General features: G+C 47.1%; 4 protein-coding genes across 4 annotated transcripts; 2 read left to right on the top strand and 2 right to left on the bottom strand.

Annotated features, from left to right (window-relative positions):
- Positions 1-1,760: 1,760 nt before the first annotated feature.
- F4813DRAFT_399031 (MFS general substrate transporter) lies at positions 1,761-3,664 on the top strand (the record flags this gene model as incomplete). The annotated part of the gene is made up of 8 exons (XM_049248121.1): positions 1,761-1,897; positions 1,956-2,442; positions 2,490-2,687; positions 2,756-2,849; positions 2,922-3,024; positions 3,078-3,342; positions 3,392-3,595; positions 3,647-3,664. 8 exons carry the CDS (start codon positions 1,761-1,763, stop codon positions 3,662-3,664), a joined length of 1,506 nt encoding a protein of 501 aa, XP_049096251.1.
- Positions 3,665-4,332: 668 nt separating this feature from the next.
- On the top strand, positions 4,333-7,331 carry F4813DRAFT_371289 (acetyl-CoA synthetase-like protein). The gene is made up of 7 exons (XM_049244599.1): positions 4,333-4,931; positions 4,996-5,128; positions 5,201-5,487; positions 5,535-5,561; positions 5,621-5,840; positions 5,891-6,287; positions 6,362-7,331. Exons 1-7 carry the CDS (start codon positions 4,573-4,575, stop codon positions 6,664-6,666), a joined length of 1,728 nt encoding a protein of 575 aa, XP_049096250.1. The 5' UTR covers positions 4,333-4,572; the 3' UTR covers positions 6,667-7,331.
- On the bottom strand, positions 7,332-10,415 carry F4813DRAFT_371287 (anaphase-promoting complex, cyclosome, subunit 4-domain-containing protein). Its single transcript, XM_049244598.1, has 7 exons — positions 9,868-10,415; positions 9,493-9,811; positions 8,847-9,438; positions 8,081-8,788; positions 7,972-8,029; positions 7,768-7,917; positions 7,332-7,718 (listed from the first exon to the last, which is right to left on the bottom strand). Exons 1-7 carry the CDS (start codon positions 10,082-10,084, stop codon positions 7,423-7,425), a joined length of 2,340 nt encoding a protein of 779 aa, XP_049096249.1. The 5' UTR covers positions 10,085-10,415; the 3' UTR covers positions 7,332-7,422.
- A 267-nt stretch (positions 10,416-10,682) lies between these two features.
- Positions 10,683-12,830, bottom strand: F4813DRAFT_371284 (uncharacterized protein). Its single transcript, XM_049244597.1, has 5 exons — positions 12,711-12,830; positions 12,207-12,650; positions 11,964-12,154; positions 11,102-11,915; positions 10,683-11,042 (listed from the first exon to the last, which is right to left on the bottom strand). The coding sequence occupies exons 1-5, from the start codon at positions 12,711-12,713 to the stop codon at positions 10,953-10,955; spliced, it is 1,542 nt and encodes a 513-aa protein (XP_049096248.1). The 5' UTR covers positions 12,714-12,830; the 3' UTR covers positions 10,683-10,952.
- Positions 12,831-17,927: the final 5,097 nt, after the last annotated feature.

Raw genomic sequence — 17,927 nt, 5'->3', positions numbered from 1 at the left:
TACCTACCTACCAAGAGCACCTTCTATTCCAGACGTCTCACCTAGGTAGAGTCTTGATGTTTAATCAATAGTCCTTACGTACTATCAGAGGCATGTATAAATTGAACGTAGTAAAAGCTTTTCCTCGGTAACCTTGTCTGGCAACCTTTAGCTATAGGAATGCTAAGTCTGATTCTGCTTGCCGAGATATATCGATCAGGATTTTGCTCATTTCTTCTCTTAGCCCTACCTAATTAGCATGTTAATGAGTGTCTATATAGTAGCTTCTCACTACGAGTACGCATCAGGATTCGTCGAGGGGGTTCTCAACCACCGTTTTGTGGCTTGTCGAGATAGCCCTCTACTAGTGTAAGGGGTCTACAAGATTTCTAGATTTGTAAGCGTTCATCCCTAGGTTCACAGACCCTAGGTTGAGAGGTGTCCCCCTCTTGCGTGCAGGAATGGCGTCCACATACTTTGCATGAGTAACCTCCTCCGCTACATAGAATGCCTAGCGCCGGCGTAGCATTCCGGTCGAATGAATATCTTATCTAGATCTCTAGCGTTTACCATGCGCCAGTTAATGTATCGTGCAGAAGGCAAGGGATGGTTGACATCCAGCAGTTTCAGCCTCCACTTCGCGATTGTATGCCTACCTGTTAAACCCTCGGGGATACGACCTTAGAAAACCCCCCGATAACTCGGGTTAATCACAGATCCCGATTCCATGCCTCTGTTCCCGCTAGGTGCGGCCCGGCCCTTTGAGCATCTGTGAAACTTCTTCTAGAATAGGTAGATCGACACGGTTATTGCTACCAGATTGATCCAAGCCACATGCACATATGAGGTCTGCGGAAGCTATTGGTGTACCACAGCTGAGGATGAATATTGAAACGGATAGCCACATGGCGTGTAAAAGGCTCATGGTCACGATAGGCTGGTTCATACCATCGAGTTTTGAGAAGACTTTCCGTCATTCTCAACGTTACAATTTCGAACGTGTCTTCCGCTGTTGTCTCACAAGCCAACCTTCACTCTCAAACGCGTTATCGTCTGCGAGACCATTCTCAAGCCATGCGGAACCGTATCTCGATTGCCCACTGTCCCTTATCATTATTAGTCGAATATTGAGGTAGGTTGCCTAAGGGTGACGGTCTCACGGGTTCCTTGCCTTGTGGCTAGATATTGAAACGAAGCGAGGCGTTTTGACACCACCGTCTACTATTTTCTTTTTCGTGTATCTTGTTTCTTAAACCCGTTGCACAGAAATTTCCCTTTCAGCGCCGGTAACGCATGGTATCTTCCCACCGTTCTGTCTTACATACTAAGACATCACATTACACAATGCGATCCCGAGATCCAGTATGATTGCTGAGTACCGGAATTGTGGCTTGAGAGCTAGAAATTGAGATAATGTCGTGGAAAAGATGTAATCCTCGTTATGCCTGTGACGAGATCTGCTTCTTGATTGCCCTTTTGATTCGTGCGCCTTCCCGGTCTATGCCCTGCCTAGATGTTCTGGACTCCGTGCTCGATCGATGGGACCTTCCAGGCAGGCTCTAGGAGTCACTTACCCCTAGGTGTTTTTTGACGTTATTCCATTTCTTGTACTCCGATCCATCTCTATCGACGATCGGGTTCCTACTTATAGCCGCGTCTATCAGCACGAAATCCAGGGCTTGATACTCTCGCCAAGCTAAATTTTAAAATCATAGCCATCCAGCGTATGAGAAGGAGACCAACACTCACGATACCGAGCACTACCGGCTGTATTCACCATGATGGGGTCAGACGATAGCGTCAAGTTATCAAGCGATGATAAAGTCGCTATAGAGCATAAAGAGGAACTCCCGCCTCAATATACCGATGAAGAGTGTAATCGCCTAAAACGAAAAGTGGACAGGTACCTTCTCCCACTGTAAGTCTTATACAAAACCGCTCTTGACGAAATTGCTATCCTAATTCTGTTACAACAGCATGTGGCTTTGCCACGGACTCCAGCAAGTAGACAAGGCCTGCGTCGGTACCCAAGCTACATTTGGGTTACGCGAAGATACGGGCCTTGTTGGGCAGCAGTTTTCATGGTTGACAACGGTCTTCTATCTTACTTATATGTGTTTTGAGGTTCCGTCGATCATCCTGCTGCAGAGATACTCAATGGGCCGGATCTTGTCGATATACATAGTGTGCTGGGGATTTGTCGTGCTGAGTATTGGGTTTGCTCAGAATTTCGCTCATCTCGTCACTCTTCGAGCATTGCAAGGGGTTTTCGAATGCTCTATAAGTCCCGGGTTCCTTTTGATAATTGGGACCTGGTACACCACACGAGAACATCCTTCGCGCTCTTTAGTCTTCCAAAGCGGCTATTCCGGAGTGAGTATTATCACCGAATCTATAAATTATGGAATTGGTACCGTCACCTACAGGAACCCAAATTTTGAGGCGTGGAGGTATATGTCCTATGTAAGTTTTTCAATGCCAAAGCGGGCCGTAGGCTGATATTGTGACAGTTCCTCGGTAGCCTTACGATTATCGCGGGACTATCTTGTTTTGTCCTCCTCGGTACACCATCTGAAGTGCCCTGGTTGTCCGCAGAGGAAAAGAAGATAGCCACAGCTCGCATCCTATCCAATAACACCGGTCACGATACAACAGGTGCCAAGAATTGGAAGTGGGAACAAGTTAGAGAGTGTCTATTGGATCCAGTAGTATGTTCCTACAACTATCTCCTGGATGTTGCACTATTCGACTTTAGGAAGCTGACTCCTAAAACCAGTTCTGGATCTCTGGTGCAAATGCCTTCCTAGGATCAGTTCCAAACGGCGCCCTGACAGCGTTTTCGGGGATATTGACCACCAGCTATGGTTTTAGTAAGTATCCCCTGCGTTATATAACAGGTAACTACCTAGGTATAGTTATAACTTCCACTAACTTTAGTATAGCGAACCTACAAAATATTCTCTTAAACATTCCCAAAATGATTTTCTCGGCGCTGTTCTTCCTTGCGATAGGATTACTAGTTACGAGGAAGAAGAACCTCCGATTGTAAGAACTATGAGATCCTGATTTATAAATAATCTAATCGAATGCGCATCTAGATGGATCATGGCGCTCTCTCAGCTTCCGCCGGTTGTTGGTTTTCTCATCATCGCTCTTCTTCCCAACGAGCCGCAATACAAATGGACGAAATGGGGTGGACTTTTCATAACTTCAACTTTTATAGTATCCACGTTCTTTGCTTGGTCGTTAATCCCGTCAAACATAGCTGGGCGAACGAAGAGGACCGCCGTATCATCCATCACCTTCGTAGGATACTGCGTGGGAAATATGGTGGGCACGCAAATCTTCCAGGCCAAGGATGCGGTATGTCAACCTAGGACAAGATGGTGCACCTCATACTAACAACGTCTAGCCTAGATATATCCCAGGGACGATTGGCTGTGTAACGTGCTTAGGAATCCAGGTGCTACTGATCATTTTATGGAGAACCATCCTGGTTAAGCGCAACGGACGCAGAGACAGGCGGATGAGAGAGCTAGGAATGTCGGAAGAGGATAGGGTCAAGGCTGGCTTGGAAATGGGCGAACAAGACCATACCGACTTTGAGAACCCTTATGTAAGTCACAGGATATCCACGAGAATTCTTATTCGCTAATACGTTGTATAGTTCCGATATGTGATGTGAATATTCAGCGGTTCTACTGGGGATGTCAGCTTGGATTTGTGTCGCTCGAAAAGTTTAACTGGATGTGATGGCCGAGGTGTTATTTTTGAAGTTTAGGTACCTATGAAATTGATCATAATCCGGTTATAGCGTCTATTTTGAATGTTATACTATTATAAAGTTGTAAAATCGGCTCGTCGGTTAGTCGGCGGTAGAACATTAACCCCGAAATGGGGTTTAGGATGAAGTTCACGAATGAATTGGATCCAGCCTCTGAATTTGAGATTCTATAATTATCAACTTCCATCTTAGTAAATGCGGGCCTATACCAATTTACACTACCTTCTTACTCAAGTCCGTGCCGTCGAGTTGCATTCCTAGAAGTGAAGTGGCTTACTTATACCAATCTAAGTAAACTCTACTTCTCAATAAGTACCTAACCTAACATATGGTATAAGTAGAAAAAGTCGTGAATGTGACGCAACTAACACATCTTAGATGTTACTTTTTGTCAATAACCCCGTATGCTTGATCCCTGGTTCCCCGGTAATGCTTAGGTAGCCCTTAACCGAACAAGACCGGGGTTAGCGGCATGGGGGGCGGGCTACGGGGTCTACGGGTCTACATATGGGGTAACTAGCGCGATCCCTTTCCCTGACACCGCTATGTATACCTTAGGTACCTCCGTATCGATCGTTATAAGTCTCAATACCCTCCTCAACCGGGGTTTGTCTTGAACTTCGATGACAATTATCTCACATAGCTTTGTTTCGTGCTCATTTCGTACTTGCATTATACCCTACCTACCATTCACCTGTACAGAATATCTATATCCTGCGTATTAGTTGTACGGTCTTGTTTAGACACTACTTTTTGAGACTTAGACGGCACGGGTTGCCATTTCACCAGCTACAGCATCTTTTAATAACATGTCTGGACCGACGTCACGGTTGAGAAACCTACTCGGTCATCTAGGACCGACAGCCCCAAAGTCACCCGTCGGCGTTGACCATACCTATCACATCCACCAGCTGTCCCCAACATTTTTTCTGGAGAGGGCCGCTGCCATCGAACCCGACGCTCCCGCTATATATCATGTCACAGCTAACAACAAAGTCCTGAGGAGGCATTACAGCGAGTTCGCGGATCGCGCCAGGGGGTTGGCGTACTACCTTCGAAAACACGGTTATAAACGTGTCGGCGTACTGGCGACCAACACGCCTGCTTTCTTGGAATCGATATTCGGGATTGTAGCTGGTGGCGGGGTTATTGTCCCTGTGAATTATCGGTACGTGCTCCGGAAATTCATCTACCACCGCTGGAGCATACTTCGGATACTAACGATTTTGTAGCTTGAAACCCGATGATATCACCTATATTTTTGATTTTGCCCAAGTAGATTCCATCATCGTGGATAACGAATATCTATCGTTATTAGACGGCTTTAAGGAGAGCCATCCTGATGTGCCTTTCATCGTTGATCTGGTGAGTATATCGTCTGATTCATCCAGCTTATATCTAATGTTGGATATTGAATAAATTCATTAACAAATCAAGGATACCGATGCGACTGAGGGTGAACTCTGTGGACCATTCGACGAAGCGGTGCTGGAAGGGTTGAAATATGACCAGGCGCAGGGTGGCAAGGGATGGGCTGGTCTGCACGTCCAGGGCGTTCATGAAGATGACATGATCGCCATTCCATTCACATCGGGGACGACTTCGAGACCGAAAGGATGCGTCTACACACATCGAGGCGCATATCTTGCGACGCTAGCTAACGTCATCGAATCCGGATTGAATCCCGACAAGGGGCGGTGTAAATATCTATGGACACTACCGATGTAAGACTATCCTGGGATATGGCATTTTCTGTTGTTAACACTTCTAGGTTTCATGCTGTGGGTTGGACGTTCCCGTAAGTTCTCCAAACAACCGTCAGTCAACATTGAAGTTAAAGACTCATCCGTATTATAGGTGGGCAGTAACCGCAGCTCGGGGCACTCATTATTGCCTCAGGAGAGTTGACTATCCGTTAATATGGAAGCTTCTAAAGGAAGAAGGGATCACCAATTTCAGTGCAGCACCGACGGTGAATACTTTGCTCTGTACTTTTAATGAAGCAGCTCGGTTACCACAGCCTGTAAAAGTCACCGTAGCTGCAAGCCCTCCAACGCCACACCTTTTTAAGCAGATGGTATGAGACACGCCCGTCCATCTTGTGGATTTACTAATAGAACCATTCAGACTGGTCTAAATCTGCACCCACTCCACGTGTACGGCATGACGGAGACTTACGGCCCAATAACGAAGGGATACCACCTCCCACATTGGGACTCCCTGCCAGAGTCAGAGAGGTATGTTAAGATGGCTCGCCAGGGACACGGCTTCATAACCAGTCTTCCGATTCGCGTCATCAAGACCGATCAGCCGGAAGGTGTTCTCGTCGACGTCGCCAAGGACGGTAGGGAGATTGGCGAAATCGTTTTTTTCGGTAATATTTGCTGCAAGGGTTACTACAAGGACCCCGAAGCTACGAGGAAGCTCTTTGCTGGGGGCGCACTACATTCTGGTGATTTGGCTGTCTGGCATCCAGATGGAAGCGCGCAGATTCAAGACCGAGCTAAGGACATTATTATTAGCGGTACGCTTGCCTCCTCTTTCCTCCTAGAGATATGTTTTATCTGCATGTATAAATACTAACTTGCACATGTCAAGGCGGAGAGAATATTTCCTCGGTCGCGCTCGAGGCCATGCTAGTCCAGCATCCGGATGTCCTCGAAGCAGGCGTCGTTGCCGTACCAGATTCGCATTGGGGCGAGCGACCCAAGGCGTATCTAACAGTCCAAGAAGGAAAGACGCTAGAGCCTCAAGACATGATCACCTGGGCTCGCACTCAAAGCGCGATCAGCAAGTTTATGGTCCCGCGGGAAGTTGAGATAGTCGACGAACTACCTAAGACGAGCACCGGGAAGATTCAGAAAAACGTCCTGAGGCAGTGGGCAAAGACGGGGAGGAAATGATGGCATGTCGACAAGAGGGTACTTTGAAAGAGAACGAGTGTGGAGTTATTAGGCAGTCTGTATATCATAACGCAGTTAAACCCAAGAGGCGACCGGCGAGCATTTCGAAGTCACTCTACTGTAAAGAGAAATAAACCTAGATTCAGATAGTCTGCTATAAGACGAAGTCATCTGGGTTAGGTACACATACACACGATTGAAATTCCTCTTATGCGAGCGAAGACCCCTCTAACAAAGGGAGCCGAACTGATCTCCGACACGGGATGAATTCATATTTTTAACGTCGTAGGATTCATGCTGGCCCCTCTCGTCTCAGCCATGAGCGCCTCCGTCCCGCCCATGGTTGACCAAAAGGGAACTGGATCGTCCTGCCGAGTCTTGGATTTCGTACGTGGCAGTTGAGGGTACAAGGTTACTTGCTTTCGTACTTCTCCTGAAAAGCGCACGTTGAATGACAACGGACTTCTTCATATCTGATAGGTAGGTATGTTTCCCTGGATAGAAAAGGGGCCTTTCTTATCGGGCCAAGAGTTCTTACGTATGTGGCTAATGTGGATTGAAATCGGTGCCGTCTAGGTATACCGACGATACGTTGGAGGCTTCAGAAGTGGGCGAGTTGGAGGTAGTCATTCGGAAATTCAATCGAGCAACAATTGGTTTCTCCTATTTCTCGTTGGATATCATAGGTTATTATTAGTCTGTAAGGTACCTGCAGATAAATAGATACTACCAGTCCGATATTCCATCACCGTACAACTATCTCGTTAATTGCTTGAATGAGTCTTCTGGCAAGGAGAATACTTTATATGTCTGCATATCGTTCCCAAGCAGACAGATCCTCACAGGTACCTTGCCGCGCTCAGAACTAGCCTCCCTAATTTCCATCTGGGCCGGTATGAAGTTCGGTTCGCACGGCACGACAACGTTCATAAATGCGCTCGTAATTTGGTCGTTGCTGAGGACGTGTGGCGTTACCTTGTCTCCTGAGTAGTACGGCCGGTACCCCATGTCGTTGGACTTGTGTGGTATTCTGATGATCCGTAGTGGTTGGCCTGCTTGAATTAGCAATATTTTAATGTTGAATAGATGGGTTTAAATTACCTCTCTGCGCCCACAGCACGAGAAGATTATCGTCGTATAAAAATTTGAGATCGAGAACCTTTCCTTCGCCAAGGACTATGCACGAGACCTCCGTCGTGACAGAACCGCTAATCCCATTCAATACGCTCGTAGTCGTTCGGAATATGTATACTATTAGAGGAGAGTTAGTGCTAGGCTGTGAATAATTTTGCTGGTGATTCGTACCGCTGCCCTCGTCGCTTTCCGTTACGAGAGCTGTATATGTGGGTGCCTGAGGCATATCCTAAGAGAGGCCGTTAGTATTGAAAGAGAGAAGGCTCAGATGTAGACATACCGCATTAGCTATAGCAGACATTATGACATCAAATTTCACGATGCTACTATCTAGTTCGATAGCAGTTGGTTGGCCAAACCGCACGCTTCGCTTTTCCGCCTCGGCGATGCCTTCAAAGATAGCACTGGCCTTACTATCTAAATAGCCGCACAGGAATTCGACCTGGGCGAACGCATCTTCGTTGGGCTGCTTAGTGTCTAGTTTATTTAGCTGCTTATTAAGGAGCTCTAATAGAGAGCTTCCACCTTCAGCTTGCTGGCGACTTCTATCCGAACTTTCACCTGGGACGTTGCTGAGATGGTACCTCAAGGGGCTCACGGCCATATACTGTTGGATATAGGCTAGGACCTTTCCGTGCTCCATCATTGCCTCTTTCTCGGAAAGCTCCTCCACCGCTGAAGGAGCTGCTAGTCTGTCGATCTCGTGCCGGAGCCAGATTGAAAACGACTGGAATAGATCCAGCTCTTCCATGACGATGAGTAGAATCTTGTTTCCTACTAGCATAAGACAGGACACGATATCCATGCCTCTAGTAATCTGCGCGCTGGTAAATCCGGGCTCCTCCTTTGACTCGTGGAAGCGCGCGATGCCGAGTAAACGGCTGAGGATAATACCCACGCGCTCGAGCGCCGGAAGGAAGTTCTCATGAACTAGCTTGCGAAGCGCGTGGAGACCTGATAAAACAGCCTTATCCCACCGCTTATGACCCTAACCCATTATTTAGTCTCATCATTTCAACTAAGCCTGCGCATGGAAGCTTACGTACCCGCTCCGCCAACTGGTCGACCAGCCAATCCCAGACTTCTGGGAACGTATGGCCCGTTACCACAGTGTGGTATAAGGCCTGTACGATGCCCATCTCTCCGTATTTTCTAGATTCACGCAGCGTCTTGTTTATGCTGTTCAAAAACCGAGTTGGAAGCTCTCGGGTTGACTGCCATTCGTGTATCATATGTATCTGCACTTGTTTCACATATCTCAGTAGCTTTTGTAGTGTCGTGGTTTTTGAGGCCAGCAGAGACAAATTCTCAGGTGACGAGTGAACGAAAGTTAGGTCTATGGGTACGAGATAAGTGGTTGTCGTCTTGGCCTCCTCGGACGGCTTGAACATAAGCATGTGTGTCGACGAGTCAGGATGAGAGGCGTGATGGCATAACTGCAGGGCGACATTCTTCCCAAGAGGCTGTGGCAGAGCGTACTTAAACGTGCCAATGACGAAGGAATTATATATGCTGACGTGGATTTGCCCATCGTCGGTGCCAACAATCATGACATCGACGTTATCGCTGTCATGAGGAGAGAAGGGTTGAAACAGGAACTCTAGCGATGCTCTCGTGGTGAATACGAAGGAGTCATCCCTTAAGTGCTTGTTAGCAGGTAGTTGTTACGATGAATTTGACTGTGTTCCTTACCCTGAACCCCCCGATGCGGGTAAAGGGCTGAGCTTTGGTAGAGCGCTCTCGACCTCGAGAAATGTAAGCTCCCGTGGGAGGTCTACGGCGGTCTTCCTGCTGCTTGGGAAAAGATCGCGAGGTATTATATCCTCCCAGGATACGGTAGAAGATTCGGAGGCTGAGTTCTGACGCTTTCCTGCGTTGTTACGAGCCCAGCCGATGCAGGTGATTCGAGCCTTGCCGGCCTCGCATACCGGCATCTGGTGGACAGCCTTGTTCGTCTCCAAACCCATCAACCTCACTACTCCATCACTCCACCCTACCGCTAGAAATTGTCCTGATGCGTGTTAGTTTATGAGTTGCTATTCTAATCTGAAGGCGAAGGTAGCCTACCATCTGCTTTCCAACGGAGAGCCTCGACAGTGTCTCTCTTGCCACGTTGACTACTTTTAGTAACAGCTTGGCCATTTGACCGCCATATCTGGAGCGTTCTCGGCCCAGCCGCACCGGCGAAGAGTTCGATGGCCGGATTATCAGTGAGAAGGCCATTGTGCGGCTTAGGGTCGAGACGTAAGTCGTTACGCAGGGTGAGCTCAATTGGTTCAGTCATGGTTACTCCTAAGACTGGGTACTTAATTTGAGAGTATATGGAAGGGCTCTAATTATGGTGCAGCATTTTGTAAGCTGACATTGTTATTATTTAGAAAGACATCTGCTGATGCAGTTGTTTTCTTGTTATTGCAGCTGCGATCTTGCCAAGGTTAGTGAGTCCACAGTGCGTCGAAACGGTGCGGCTGCAACTAAAAACACTCCAAATTAAGTACTCGATACAGTGTATTTAATACCTATGTATATACTGTATAACGTAAATCACAAGTCAGTGGCCCACACAAGTCAGTGGCCCAGCCGAAATATAACCGAAAATCAACGTTTTTAAAAATTCGTAACTTTACGAATTTATAACTTAATATTTTAAAATTTTAATATGTTATATTTAACTATAAAACTAATTTATAAAAAAATGGAAAAAAATATAGCTTATTATAATAAAAGTTATTAAAGAAATCGGTGTTTTCGGACCCACTTTTATGTTTTTTATTTTTATTTAAATGAAAAAAATACTAGAAAAATTAAAAAAATTATTATATATATAAGATTTAAAAGGGTATTTAAATTTGAAATCCGATTTTTAATACGACTTTTTTTAAGTAAAATGCACGGCTATGCACAGACGTATTTTGTATGTATTTTCGCTGGGCCACTGACTTGTGATTTACGTTACTGTATACAATCCTGTAACTTTTTCCGAGCTCTTAGAATTTACAGCAGAGTTGGAACTATAGTTGATGGCATCATTCACAATCGATTAGCATGCTATATCTAGCCATTGCTCTATATAACATCCTGTCTCATCCCTCTCATCCCCCTTTGGTGGCCGTTGCTCCATGCTGAACTCATTACATCCTGCTCAAAAACCGTTACTCGACCAAATAGGACTCGGCCACCGACCTAATGTCTTTGGAGAAAGTTACTTCTTCGTTCTCATCCAGTAACGAAACTGACGTAACCTAAATAAATCGTTAGCACAATGAAAATGCTGGGTTGCGGGTGAGAGTATAGTACTTACATTAACATCGATGAACGGCGTCGTCTTGGAGAATCGTACTTGCATGGGGAAAAACTCGTTCTCGTCATCCGCCTGAGCATCAAATTCAAACGAGCCGTTGGGATTGTCGTCGCCGACGGTTCCGATAGTCCATTCGAGACTGTCGCCAGATACTTCGTAGGTGGCATCGAAGCTAGACACGGATGGTTCACTAGTAACGTACGGAATGACAACGGTAACATCCTTCAGGGTGTCACCTCCAGTAAGCTCATACTCGACCGTTATCGTGTAGTTTCCGGACGAGCCCTTGTTCACCCAGACGGTGAAACTGATGGGCAAAGCGCCGGTGTCGTCCGTCTTCGGCGTAGCTCGCCACCTTAACACACCAACAGAATTGTTGACAGGGAAACCACGTGCAGCGTTGCTCATCTGGATAGTCTTGGAGCTCGTAAATAGGCCACGATCGACGTTGGGATGTGTACGGAACTGGACACCATGAGAGGCGTTTGCTGTAAGGTTGAGCTTGATCTTGGTCAAGCTGGGATCCGAGATTCTTAAACTTAGATCGCCGGTAACGGCTAGGGAGTTTAGCGAACCTTCCCTCGATAGTTTGGCGCCGATAGACTCGTTGATAGTGACGTGGATCGCATCGCGGTCTAGGGTCGAAGACATTCGCGGAGCTGCGGGCTCGGCAGCGGGAGCGGGAGCGGGAGCGATGGGCACCAGGGGTGACTCGTCTACTTCGGCTCCCATGTCTCCTCGGACACGTTCAAACATGTCTGTAGTCTTGGACTTCTTACCCAACTGCATTCCTTTGCCCTTCATAACCGTTGTCCTAATTCCGTATTAGCCTGGCGTCTAACATATCTATGGTATTTCATACTTATGAGTCTTATTCTTCTCAGCTTCGTAGGTATCGTAGGTATCTGCAGGCGCGGGGCGCGTAGGTGGCGTATAAGTCGGATATACTGGGCTTCGTACAACAGGACGGCCCATCCTCGTAGTCTCCTTTCGTTGCAACTCCAGCTGTTTGGCCTTTCGTTTGCGCTCCTCGGTTGCTTCCAATTCCTTGTTCTGTACGGCTGTCAGCAGAGCAACAGAGAAACCTCATAGGCAGATAGCATACTCGCGCGATAATCTCCTGGATGCGCTCTTCGTGACTCTCCATCTCCAAGAAAGTCTTGATCTGACTGATGGTGAGGTTTTCCCTGTAGCCGAGCGAAACCAATTCGTCAAATGCGCTGAGCAATTCGTAGGCATTCTTCAATATCTCCCTCTCATCCAAGCTTCTGCATGTACTAGTAACCACCTGCGCAAATAGGTGGAGGGAGTCGATATCCTGCAAGATGTTGGACTGGCGGTTGGTGATGAGGACCATGTAGAGCTCGTCAAGGGGTTGGTAGACAAATCGAACATTGTCCTGCTCGACGGTGGTGTGCTGGGTGCCCGAGTCGGCAAGCTTAGGAAATGATGCTAGGAGGGCTTCGATTCGCGATCTGGGCATCTCACGGAACAGCCTCGAGAGGACAGCTTTCCCGCCTCGAGTACAAATAGATGCGGCTAAGACGACCTAATACAGGTTAGAGATCATTGGGGAACCTTACTTGGGTATCTGGGAATGTGTTATTACCATGTTGTCTGTATTGTTGCCCACGGGGACAGGCAACTTCTGTAGAATCAAAGGGGAATTGATATGAGTTGGTATTGTACTAAGGCTAGCAGCTGTCCAACGATCAAGCCAATTCACCGTACGTAGAAAATGTGGTACTGGACTTAATCCCCTGTCAAGCCACATGTTTGAACTGCAGGTGGCTACCTCTATGTTGCCGATGTTTATCCGACTGGGAGGTACATACCATCACCAACTTGCTGCATGCGCTACCTAATGTATGTACATACATAGGTTGCAGCTGTCGGGCAGGTGGGGTCCTGTCAATCCAAAATTACCTAACCTAATGCCTTCCTAACTTATTTCACAGCATACCTTCGCGGCTACCTTTTGTTAACCTAAAAGTGCCCGATCACCTATTTCATCAGTTCATTGTGCCTTCTCTCCATGTTTATCTCTTCAATCACAGACTGTTGATCTTACTTTAATGTTAAAGCCGCAAACTTAAAATTTTTAATTCTCCCACGACCCTATTTAAGTGCGTCATATCCTCGACATATTTTCGACAAGGCAGCATCGCCCTTCTTTCCCTCTTTTGTAAATCCCGTCTAAACCACGCGACGTGCATCTCACAGTCACTACGATATCCTTGTTACCTCACATTTATCCATACAGCAGTGCGACGACGGCCAACTATTACGTACCTTCCTACGTGCCTTTGACATTCTTGACCTGATTTACTTACCGACAACTTTCAATACTTTTCTTACCTACTTCCTACTTCATAACGGACCACGGTCTTGAAGGTAGTTCGACCAAAGCCTACGTCACAAGGCCTCTACTACATCTACATCTACCACAACCCCTTTTCAAGATCAATCTTTAATAGGTGAACTTTCGGTTACCACAAATGATTCTTACTTTTACACAAACTATTTGCATTGTACACGCCGTTCACCACCAATCGACAACCCTTTAGTCCGGATACACAGCATAGCAGGGCCTCGAAACACGTTAAAAAGTAGTGGCAAACCGCCAGGCCATCAAGTTTTTGACGACATCTTGTGCCCCGCGTTTGCGAAGCTATTGCGACGAATTATTGTAGACTTGAGGGTAGGCTCTGGCGATCATCAAGCAAGTGAAGTTTACAATCCCTTTCTTTCCGGAAATAGACAGTCTTCACCCCGACTTCCCGAGCTGCTTTGTTCGATACAGACTTGCCATTTTCTGCCTCCTTACCAAGAAACTGGATACTGGATAACCTACGTGGTATACCAATTTGATACATTCGAGAATAATACTATTCCCTTTCTAGGGACATTTCTCTATTAGGTTCTGCCATAGATTCCCTGCAGATAGCCTTGTATCCAAGCATTCTATACACAATGCCTGGGGAAGAAATGGAGATAACAACCGATTTCGGTCATGCTGGGTTTGGGGAAGACATCGACATAGATCTAGATTTTGCAGTCGGACAGATTGATGAGGACATGGAGCTTGCAGATTTTGATCAAGTCCAGGAGATTCCAAACTTCAACTCAGATACGAGAGATGAGCTGATGGCCGAGGGGGATGATGCGTCGTACGGTATGATAGATGCCGATGACATTGAGAATAACGAGGTGGCAGCAGCTTCTAACGATATCGAGATCGACCTTGGCGACCCTGACGAGAATCTATGGCAACAGACTGCCGCCCATGAAGAGAATTTTGAGCCCGTTGTTGAAATCGACATAGTCGAAACCACTGACGTTGGTAATGCCAATGCCAGCACTGAGAATGCTGGTAATGGCCAAGATGGCTGGTTAGAAGCACCAGCGTACTCCATTAGCAAGCCCGACGAAGCAGAAATCGGTCAGGTCGATGTTGGCACAATTGACGTAACAGACAACGATCTGCTTCCAGACGATGAAATTCTTGTAGGGGTCGACGTAGCCTCTCAAGACTTGGGAGTGGTTGTGACCGAAGGCGACAATGCAGAGGCTCTTGATGTCGGTGAGAATAACACTATTGAATCACAAGGCAGGGTGCAGAGTGCAAACGACGAACAGCAAAATGTATCTGCTGATGCTAGCCTCCAAGAGTCCACAAAGGAGCCTGCTGTTGAGCAACACGAGCATAAGAGTAATGATACCCACTCAGATGGACAAGCCAGTGAAGGTAACAATATCTACGAAACCCACTCAGATGTCAAACATCAAGCTAGCGGCGATGATGCATCTGAAATTGGATACGATAGTGACGATGACGACGGTAATTCCGTTCAGCATGGAGAACAGCCTTCTGCTCCTGTAGCATCTGATCAAGGATCCGTGGCAGAACATCCCGCTGGACAAGAACAGGAGCAGGTAGACCAACAGGATCCAGCCGACTTAGGGGATACTGAGCATCAGCTAGGCAGTGACTCACATGAAGAGTCTGCCAATGACCATGAATCTAGTAATCAATCCTACAGTAAAGAAGAGACTAGAGCCCCTGATGCCGATGAGACGCAAAGTCAGCCTGATGAGCAGGATGCCGAGTACGAAGACCCCGAAGCAGCCGTTACTGGCGATCAAGAGAAAACCCCTAGTGCCACTGATGCCGCTGTAGAACACCCCCTCTCTGTTGCTGCGCGCCATGAGATGTATATCTCGTACGGTAATACGGATTACAGGCTATTCGCTAAGTCCGAAGCCGATGATCCTAACAAGTACTTTTTGAGTGATATGGCAGCGTTAGAGCTTCCCCTCGGCCAATTGTTATCCAGCCTGCGGGATGTTATTTCAGACGAGCTTTCTCCTCTGGATGAGTTGGTCATGCACGTAGATGGCCTGGGACTTGAGTTCTCTGAGGTATGTTCAACTACGACCCCATATTAAACCTCATAGAAGCTAATTTATGTCATAGTCCTCTACAGCTGATATACTTGAAAAGTTCACGTTTGGTGACATTCTTGGTCTTTATGATAGATTGGTAAAAAATGACGGGTTGGAACCGCCGCCAGACCTCTACACGTATCTTATGGTAAGGCCTAATTGTAGGCAGCGCTTTATAGCGCTTCGAGATAGCGCAGATTCTGGCCGTGGCCTTTCAGAAATTGCCATTTATCGAGAAGAGACGCCGATTGATGGCGAGGAAGCTGGCGATTTTGACAGTCACTCCCCGTACGCCTTGCCCTCTGGGGAAGAAGATGATGAGGCCTATGACTATGAAGAAAGTGGTGCTGTGGAAGATGAAGCCGACCAAGGTGAAGCAGGAGAAGTCGAGAATAACGACGAGCCTAATTCACCCTCGGTACATGGTTCGGCCATAGGTACAAATACTGAAGACCCAGCAGGCGAAGCAGTTGAAGCCGACGCAGCCGATGCAGCTAACGAGGCCGACGAGGCTGATGAAGCTGGAGAAAACGCCGATAACAATGCAGACGCGAGTGCCGATGCGACCACAGCGGACGGCTTAATCGACTTCTCCGATGACGAACTAGACCTTTCATCAACGAAGCAGGGTAATTCTCACACTTCTCTTTTCAACCCCTCGGTCCCCACCGGTTGTACTAGAACTAAAACCTGCATATGCGATGATTGCTTTGCGGTTGAAATTATGGGAATGGAAGCCAGTTGGCAACTCGACAGCTTGAAATCAGCCTCACCCGGTAGTGCCATCGGGGCTGACCAGCCTTTCGAGTACGAGCTAGGCAAGAGCAATATAGATCCGCCGACAATTTCTCCTACCGAACAACACTTTTTCATTCCTGAACTCCGGTCTTTTGAGCATTTGCAAATAGTTACTAACATTCACCAACTTCAAGATCAACAAGCAAACGGCTCCCCGCACGATCGTACAGATGAGATTCAGAACGAGCATGATGCCCTTACCGCTGCCGAACGTAGTGATCCCAACCAGCATCCATCACCGATTAACGGAACAGCCGATGCCCCCAGCTCCGACATTACCAGTGCCACTGCCACGCTGAACGGCGACGATAAAGACGAGATCGACTACTCGGATGATGACGGAGATGAGATTGTGGGTGGCAACGATGCCACATCCAACAGTGGTATCAGCGTGTCGGCAACCCTTAAGGTGCCTATCAATGACGAGATCACATGGGAGTCAGAAGATGAGGATGCCCAGGACGCACCTGTTACAGCCCCCAAGGCAACGGTACAAGTGTCACCGGTATCTGGGAAGCGCGCTCGGTCAGATTCTGACCTAGACGAGGGCGTAACTGAACGTAGCGGTACGTGATCGACTTTGAACACTAACATATTGGCTATCCTGCTAACTTACTCCAGATGTCAAGCGTCGTCGTCCGTCATGATTTCTCCGAACTTTCCAACCCGATTTTCTCTTTATTTCTGTTTCCCCCTTCCGACATGCAATACATTCGAACACATCACTAATGAGCTGATGTCGAATTTGCATATTTGCAGTCAACCTACAGATACGCGATTCTGTTCCCGACGGGACGTGATTTGATTCCAGCATACTAATATACAGGTACGAGGGGTGCTAAAAACGGTTTAGCATTCTTAATGGTAAGTTTACTTTAATAACGAAAGACGAACAGCTCGTAAGGATACGCGAAACGGCTTCGTCACGTAACGAGACGGTGACGAGGACTCCTCTACTTCGAATTTTTGTTTGGCCCCTTTTCTTTTCTGATACCCGCGGCGCTCATCAGCTGTTCGCGGCGAGAGGTGTGCACCGTGTAAAAGGATACAAGGTCCCGGAGATATTTAGGAGTTTCGGCAAGGGAAAATCTATGGAAATTCCGGTACAAATGTCATAAATAGGAAGCAGCACGACGTGGCTGCTAATATATGACTGCCCACAGAAGAGTCAAGATTTCATGTCGCGTCGCAGGTGTATTGTGGAAGGAAGCTTGAGCTACAATGGCAATTTTAATCCAGTCGAGTTGAAACCTTGAGCAGCTGGATAGACAATGCCTTGCGTTGCTATAGCTGAGTTGGGGATCTCTTAGGTTTTGATAATGCAATCGCCGATTCCGTAGCAATATACGTTACACCTATGTTCACGAGGAGGTTGTTTCTAGTATTACGTATAAGTGGTTGTGATATGGCGACTCGCTTGAGACGGGAACGAAAAAAATTGTAGAAGAGTAAGGTGGAGACGCGTCGTTATGTCTAATATGAATCTTGGACTACTTGCATAGGTAGGTAGTTAGGTAGTTGATTATATCTCACGAAGGCGTTTCTGCAGTCAGCATATTATAATGCCTCCTTATAATGAAAT

Source organism: Daldinia decipiens, assembly GCF_022478715.1.
Source record: "Daldinia decipiens strain CBS 113046 unplaced genomic scaffold F4813scaffold_38, whole genome shotgun sequence".
Lineage (NCBI taxonomy): Eukaryota > Fungi > Ascomycota > Sordariomycetes > Xylariales > Hypoxylaceae > Daldinia > Daldinia decipiens.
This window is presented reverse-complemented; position numbering and strand designations above follow the sequence as displayed.

Bases quoted from the DNA above. Each gene is read 5' to 3' on its own strand.
- F4813DRAFT_371289 (XM_049244599.1), top strand. From the start codon at position 4,573: ATGTCTGGACCGACGTCACGGTTGAGAAACCTACTCGGTCATCTAGGA. The intron at 5,488-5,534 runs GTAAGACTATCC...TAACACTTCTAG, and splicing joins TATCTATGGACACTACCGAT to GTTTCATGCTGTGGGTTGGA. The intron at 6,288-6,361 runs GTACGCTTGCCT...GCACATGTCAAG, and splicing joins TAAGGACATTATTATTAGCG to GCGGAGAGAATATTTCCTCG.
- F4813DRAFT_371287 (XM_049244598.1), bottom strand. From the start codon at position 10,084: ATGACTGAACCAATTGAGCTCACCCTGCGTAACGACTTACGTCTCGAC. The intron at 9,439-9,492 runs GTAAGGAACACA...CAAGCACTTAAG, and splicing joins CCCGCATCGGGGGGTTCAGG to GGATGACTCCTTCGTATTCA. The intron at 8,030-8,080 runs GTATGTCTACAT...GGCCTCTCTTAG, and splicing joins TGTCTGCTATAGCTAATGCG to GATATGCCTCAGGCACCCAC.
- F4813DRAFT_371284 (XM_049244597.1), bottom strand. The intron at 12,155-12,206 runs GTATGCTATCTG...ACAGCCGTACAG, and splicing joins TCCAGGAGATTATCGCGCGA to AACAAGGAATTGGAAGCAAC. The intron at 11,916-11,963 runs GTATGAAATACC...ATACGGAATTAG, and splicing joins GAGAAGAATAAGACTCATAA to GACAACGGTTATGAAGGGCA.